This window comes from Grampus griseus (assembly GCF_964374135.1).
Source record: "Grampus griseus genome assembly, chromosome: 1".
Lineage (NCBI taxonomy): Eukaryota > Metazoa > Chordata > Mammalia > Artiodactyla > Delphinidae > Grampus > Grampus griseus.
In genome coordinates, this window is record NC_139017.1 from 155,337,454 (window position 1) to 155,345,563 (window position 8,110).

The 8,110-nt window shown below is 38.6% G+C and overlaps 1 protein-coding gene across 2 annotated transcripts in view; it reads right to left on the reverse strand.

Moving 5' to 3' along the window:
- ZMYM4 (zinc finger MYM-type containing 4) overlaps positions 1-7,374 on the reverse strand; it is a 174,630-nt gene extending 167,256 nt beyond the window's left edge. For both annotated transcript variants that reach the window (XM_082661836.1, XM_082661835.1), the window contains exon 1: positions 7,107-7,374. In XM_082661836.1, the coding sequence (XP_082517962.1) occupies positions 7,107-7,145 (39 nt within the window). In that variant the 5' untranslated portion in view covers positions 7,146-7,374. The remainder of the gene's footprint in view (positions 1-7,106) is intronic.
- Positions 7,375-8,110: the final 736 nt, after the last annotated feature.

An 8,110-nucleotide genomic window follows, 5' to 3' on the forward strand; every position in this document is an offset into this window, starting at 1 on the left:
GGATTAAGGAACTCTTAATTTTGTTAGGTATAACAATACTGTGGTTGTATTTTTCTTTAATTTTTATGTTAGAAATACATACAGAAGTACTTATAGATTAAATGATGTGATACCTGAGACTTCTTTGAAGTTATTTCATAGAAAGGAAGGAAAGAAGGGAGGGAGGGAGCAAGGAAAGAAAGGAAAGAAAGGAAAGAAAGAAAGAAAAAGAAAGGAAGGAAGAAGTTAGATGAAACAGGAATGGCAAAATATCGATAACTGTTTAGTTGCCTCCTAGAATGATGCAATTAAGAATTTGCAGCATCACCTAATAGAGTGACTATATGTCCTAATTAGTACAGGACAGTCCCAGTTCATGGCTATTGTCCCACTGTAATTATTAAATAGCACACCCTTTCATTCCTAAAATTGTCTGATGGGAAATAAATTATACAATCACTCTATTTATGAATTTTTCTTTCCAAAGAAACTGAACCTAAATCTCATAAAGCTCTACCAATTCAAGTTCTCAACCTTGGCTGCAGACTGAAATCACTTGGGAAATTTTTTAAAATACTGATGCCTAGAATCCACCCTATGAATTCTGATTTAATTGACCTAGGAATCAGGATATTTAAGAGCTCGCCACGTAATTCTAATGTTTCAGCCAAAATAGAGAACCACTGCTCTATATCTAACTATTTTGTGGAAAATATGAAGGGTAATTGAACGCGTTAAACACCACGAGAATTCGATCAGCCAAAACCAGAATGCGGTAAATTCTCCTGGACAAATAAGCTAGTTTTTTTAAACAAATAAATAGCATGAGAAAAAGTGCAGGGGCTATAGGGGACAGGGGATGGGGGGATGGTTAAAGTTAACAGAAACTTAAGAGACATATAAACCAAATGAAATGGTAAATCTCATTTGGATAGCGACTTAAACAAACCAATTGTAAAAAGACATTTAAAGAATCAGAGAAATCTGAACTGGATTAAGAAACTCTTAATTTTGTTAGGTATGATAGTATTGTGGTTGTATTTCTTTTTAATTATCTGTTAGAAATACATACAGAAGTATTTATAGATTAAATGATGTGATACCTAAGATTTCTTTGAAGTTATTTAATCAAAGAAAGAAAGGAAAAGAGAAATGAAGGAAGAAGTTGGATGAGACAGGAATGGCAAAATGTTAATAACTGTTTAGTTGTCAAAACTGGGTATTAAGAACATGGGGTTTATTGTACCAATCTATATTTTATATTCTATATTGATATGGAATTGTGAAACAAAGTTTTTTAATTTTCCTATAAATGTGTAGTATGCATGTGAGTGTATATATATAAATCTGTAAGACATTTTGGGAAATGTAAAGAAAGATGAACACATATGATCTTTGACCTCAAAGATTAGTGGGTAGCCTATATGTTGGACAAAAAAGGTTTGTTCAGGTACTGTCTTTGGTCAAAGGCAGGAAGGCAGCTAACTCAAGATTCTGGGAGGCCAGAACAATAAGAATGAAATTAAAATAACATTATAAGTATTCCCTAAGCATAAGAAAGGGAGTGTGGGTATATTATTGTTAAATACCAGAGGATGAACATAACCAGACTTTGAAAAGCCCATGCTCTTACTATTGGGTTGAGCCATATGAAAAGGCATTTCTGTACGTCAAATATTAGCAACTTTGTATGGTAGAGCCCAATACTATGTTAAAATGCTTTCTTTTTCTTTCTTTTGCTAAAATAATTACATACTGTTAACTCATAGTAAAATAATCAGAATATTTAAGGGAAATGTCAGTCTTTTTTAAAAAGTAGTAGTAGTTAGTCTTCTTTAAAAGTTGGTCTCCTAATACAGAACTCAAAAATATCTTCTAAATATCCAGAGAAATTGCAATTGTACATTTATCTATTTATATTCTCTTTAGTATATAAAAAATCATTCCATTTTCAAAGGAAGCACATAGCTTTATCTTTAAAATGAATCATAGTTTTAAAATATTTGGTATATGTTTCTTAAAAATAAACATGTGAACTGCATATGTTTTAAGGTTATCTCATATATTCCATAGGCAGAAAGTTAATTTGATGCTTCCTGAGAAGTAATTTACATCGATTTGATTTAAATATAATTCAATGTTTTTTGTTTTGTTTCTTCCTGGTTTTTTTCGGGGGAGGCCGCACCGCGCAGCACGCAGGATCTTAGTTCCCCAACCACGGATCGAAGCCAGCGCCCTCTGCAGAGGAAGTGCGGAGTCTTAACAACTGGACCACCAGGGAAGTCCCTAATTCAATATTATTTTAACAACCAAAAATTCCAAATAATGAATTCTGAACCTATACTATTATTTACACATATTACTATATATCATATATATTAATAACTAATGTATGTTTTTTAATTACTGCATGTTATTATAATGAATTCTAACCTATACTGTTTATCAAACAGTACAGTTTTTCAAATGGTACTTGATCCTGGTTTAGCCTATTATATCATGACCTTGAGCTCTCTCTGTGCTGCGGTTTCCTCATTTATAAAATGGGACAATAATAGTAACTACTATTTATGGAATTAATGAGGATTAAAAAACATACTACATATAAAATATTTAGAATGACTGGAAATTAAAATGTTTATAAATACCAGGTATTATCATTATTTACAGAAGCCTCTGCTAGTTACAAGAGGGGCACTGTGAAAACAATACAGGATCACTGTCAACACTAGAATGGTCTCTTCGAAATGCTCTCTATACGAAGAGCCAATGCATTCTTAAAGTAGATAACTTACACTATGTACACATGATCTGCAAATATTTTTAATGATATGTACCACCATGTTTTTAAGCAACACATTTAGCCAAAAGATAAAAAGTTCATTAAGGAATTAAGAGGGATAAACCTTTTGCAATTATTTTATTATAAAATATTAAAATAACAGAAATCCAAAACAAAACTCCATAATTCCATCAGTAGTAAAGTCAATGTTTTCATTTGTTCATGTTATTTTCTATCCCTGTCAACATGCACTTTCAATTTTTACATACTTACAATAACAAAGTAGATTACATTTTCACTTAATATTATACCCCGAGTATTTTTCCATTTTGCAAAATTCTGCCCCTTAGTCTCACTTTCCTTTCTCATCCCCACCTGCTGAAGGTAATCAATGGTAACAGCCTGACATGTGTCCTCCACAAGTTTCTCCAAGCTCATACATATACAAGTATAGACACATATGTGAGGAAGAAAGATCACTTTGTTTTTACAAAAATGGAAGCATACTACTTATACATATGCTTTCTCTTTCTATTAAGCATGCCAAATACATATACCTCAAATTTAACATACAGAAAAGTTTAAGTATGAAAATGGACACAACTTACTAGACCAGGTAATAACACATACATTTACAAAAGTTATTATTATTTTGTATGTAACCTTTGAAAAGATAAAGGGATTTCACAAAAAAATATGGCCACCAGATTTAGTTAGATCTCATGCTTCTAATAGTTTATTATAATAACCATGCATAAAATAACCCCTCTACTTACAAGCCTACGCAATGAATTTTAAAACTTATTTCAGAAAATAAAAATTTTACAGTCTTTAAAAAACACATAAATAATATCTCAAAAGTATCCTGACTTTAAAGTAAGAGAGTGTGAATGTGTGTGTATAATACTGGCTTTCAGGGACTTCCCTGGTGGTCCAGTGGTTAAGACTTCGCCTTCCAATGCAGGGGGTGCGGGTTTGATCCCTGGTCAGGGAGCTAAGATCCCACATACGTCATAGCCAAAAAACCAAAACAACATAAAACAGAAACAATATTGTAACAAAATTCAATAAAGACTTTAAAAATGGTCCACAACAAAATAAAAAACCTCAGTGTCTTAAAAAAAAAAAATATATTGGCCTTCATTTGAACTTGGTTCTTTCTAAGGCAGAGATGATAGATGGATGTAGTGCTCACCCACCCACATATTCAGCTTCCCCGTGTTCACAAACTGAGAGACTGGCATTCAGATATAGTCTGAATACAATCAAATCAATCTTACCTAATTAATACCTATTGTCCTAAGTGCCCACAAACATAAGACACCAGGCAGACCTACAAAGAGTTTAAGGTTGTTAACTCAATGGTTTTAAAACACACTCTCCCATCTAACCGTAATCCAGAACGATCACAAGATCCTTAAATCTGGATTCTCAGAAGAGAATTTAGGGTGTAAAGGGTGATATGAAAGATAACTGAAGGTCCCAGAATTACAAACCAGATAACTTGGTACCCAAGCCATAGAGCCTCTAATGCAACAGGTAAACTTTTCTTACCAAAAATCCATTTTTGAGTTCCTATTATGTGAAGGTCATAGGTGTTGGAGATGCAAAAAGCATATAATGGCCCTACCCTTATGGAGTTCACAATATAGCAGAAGAGTCAGAATATATAATTCTAAATTATCATAAATACCATATACCACAGCACAATGCCTAGCATATAGTTCATGAACTAGCACAGGTACTCAACAATTTTTTGTGACTTATGATTATAAAAGTCAAAGGCAGTAAGCATCATAAATACAATACCATGTCATCAATGAAACTTCAGATTAAATAATCTAAACTTATTATCTAGGCCTAACTACCTCAAGGCAGACTATTTTATAAGATACTGTACTTTTGTACACAGTCCCCACTAATCTGCTTGGAGTACACATATGGAATCCACGTGGAGTTTAAGCACAGGCACAGACGAAAAATGAAGGAAAAAAGCACATGCACCATGTGTACCATTTAAGACAACTCTACTGAACATTCTAACCAAACTATCAAAACCAAAATGGATTATGGAGCCTAAAAGACACTGACTGTAACCTTCCTCCACAATGAAACTGGTAAAATAATGGGGAAAACCTGTACGAGTGCTCTGTATATTACATACTGTTAAAATATAATAAAAGTTTAGGGCTTCCCTGATGGCACAGTGGTTGGGAGTCCGCCTGCCAATGCAGGGGACACGGGTTCTTGCCCCGGTCCGGGAAGATCCCACATGCCGTGGAGCGGCTGGGCCCATGAGCCATGGCCGCTGAGCCTGCGCGTCCGGAGCCTGTGCTCCGCAACTGGAGAGGCCACAGGAGTGAAAGGCCCGCGTACCGCAAAAATAAAATAAAATAAAATAAAATAATAATAAAAGTTTAGACTGCTACCAGTGTGGCACCTTTTAAGTATATTAGAAGAGAAAGAAGTATTTAATATCTAGTTGAATTTGTTACCAAAGCACACAGATGTTTTCTAAAACATTCTATCTTATACTGTGAATGACAACAGCACTAGTATTAACTGGATTCAGAGACCTCCTTGAATAAACATTACACATCTAAAATAATTTATTCTTTATATTTTAATTGGTGGACCACATGCCATACGCCTTCACTCAAGCATAATGAGGATCCAGTTTAAAACTGGCTCACAGCATGAAGAACAATTTAAATTTTCAAAACACATGCATTCCATAACCAATATTTATACTAAGTGAACTATTTGGACATACTATCACATGGCTTAATTTGTCCTATGTATGAGGAAGATCTAATTATTGCATGAGGAAGATCTAAAATTTTATAAACCTAAGACTATCAACAATAAATTTTAATTGCTCAATACTACAGTGAAATGCATTAAAATAAGAACTGATGAATAAAGAGATAAATGTGGATTAATACGTGATAAAACAAGTATAGTAAAATGTTAACGGTAGACTCTAGATGGTGGATACTATGGACACTCCCTGTAAATTTTTTCAGCTATGTAGTTAAAAATATTTTCTTAATCAATTGTGGAAAAAATACTGCTTGACAACTCCCTCGTTATTTACCATTTAAGCTTTTAAGGAGAGAAACACAGATTTTAAAAACTATGTGGCATGCAAAACAAGCACCGTAGTTGGGACAAACATGGATTCAAATCCCAGCTCAACCTCTTAACTATCTGATCTTAACTATTTAACCCCTCTACGCCTACATTTCCTCATCTGCAAAATGTGTTTTACATAGTAAATGTGAGGTTTAATTCTTCCTATAAAGCACAGTGCCAGGCACATGGTAAGCACTCAAAATGTTAGTTGTATTATCTATATGAGATTGCTAACTTTATGATAAATCGAAAGGGCGTTCTCAATAAAGATTACGCAGTAATTTTTTAGGCAGTTAGCTTAACACTAACTTCATTTTGATACCATTCACAAAAAGGAAGATTCCTGGTAGTAAACTTACTGCTTAACACGCTAAGCGGGAGGGCGGCGGGGGGTAAAAGAAAAAATCTAAAAATACTGCTCAATCGACAGTACTGTATTATTCTCCATCTGAAAAAAAAAAATCACTCAGAATTAAATAAGAAAAGTTTCAAGACAAACTTTAAAAGGCACTCAACAACTATGTGGAATTGGCTTCGCCTCTGCAGGTTGTTTGGGTACATCCTTGATATGACAAAACTTGTCACACTCTTCCCCGTTCTTAAATGTTGGTAAAGGGGCTAGACTAGAAAATGACATTCATAGTTGCCAAAATCTTTCTCATACATCAGGGCATGCCAACGACCCCACTTCTTCTCAGGTAAGAGCACCACCTCCACCTTGGTCTTGATAACGGTTGGTGGGGGGGGGGGAGAGTGGAAAGGAGGCAGGAAAATGAATTCGCGATGGTATCACCGAAGACCCCTCCACCACTCATTCCCGCCACCACCACCCCCACCTGACCTCTCTCCTGTTAAACTTCCAGACTCTGGTTCACCAAAGATGCACTTAAGTATCTGACACCTTCCCTCCCCTGACCCAAATAACCCACCCCCAGTGTTGGAAAAATAAAGAAACCCAAACAACAGCCCCCGCCCCTCCCCCTCCCAACCAGCAGCAAATCTTTGTCCCACCTGCCGAAGGACCACTCTAAGCGCGCTCCAGACCCAAGGTTGCCTCAGTCCTGCCCGCAACCTTTCCCCAACCGGGCCTCGGCGACCCCTCCACGAGACTACGCATGGCCCATTCCCGGCCCCGGCCCCGGGACGCGGCCCCCGCCCCGCCCCCCGCCGCCCGCCGCCCGCCGCCCGAGTTCTGCCTCACCTCACCTACCCTCTTTCGGGGGCTGGACTCCACCTCTCTCTCCGCCATGTTGAGCCCCGCTCGGAACCACTGCGGCTCCCAGCGCTGTGGCGGCGGAACCTCTCGGGCCCCCGGCCCCCGCCCACACTGCAGGCACGGCCGCCTCGCGGCAGCTTCCCCGGACCTGGCCGAGCCTGGCGCTTACAGTGGGGAGGGGGCGGATGCCGCGCGCCGGGTCGGAGATCTTGAGATCCCACGGGTGCGCGCGTAGGCGGTAGGGCCTGCCCGGGAAAGGGGGGGGGCCGGGACTCGGGGGGTTAATGGCCTCCAAGGGGCCCCGTGAGTAGGATTATTTTCTCTCAGAGAAATTCCTCCGCCTGCGGTTTCTTAAAGGGATCACCAAACCAGCCCCTTGCGCGCGCCCTTGATGCGCAGGCGCACCCTAAGCCCCTCCTTCCTTTCCCACCAAGCCCCCGGTCCCGAGCGTGCGCGTTGAGTGGCCCAGGGTAGGCCAAATCCTGCAAGTCTTTTTGCAGCCAGCAGCTGCTCCCACTACTCAACTATGGCCGCTCCCTTAAAGGGACCATGACTCAGTGATGAAGGAGGAATGAAAGAAATTAGTAAAAGGGCTGTCTGGAGTATTGGGTGAAATGTCAGTGAGGGGTCCAGATCACCATCTTACACCTGACTGCAGAGATACCATTGTAAGAGGAAGATGGTGGTGAGCTGAGGTTCACAGTGGACCTCTGAATGTGAAGAATCCCAAGCAATGAGGGAACAAGCCAGTCATCTCAAGAAGATCCAGCTTGCCTGCCTTTAGACAGCCCGATCTGAAGCACAGGACATAGACTATTAAGGGCCAACTTTGATAGCCTAATGTCAAAGCCAAATCCTTTGGTGAGTTTGAAGACTGAACAAACAACTGGAGATAATTTCCCCGGTAGTAATTTGTCCTTTGAATATCTAAATCGAGAAGGATCTCAGGAACCATCTACTGTGAAGTTCCCAATGGTAAAAGTGCAGCCTGGTCAGGG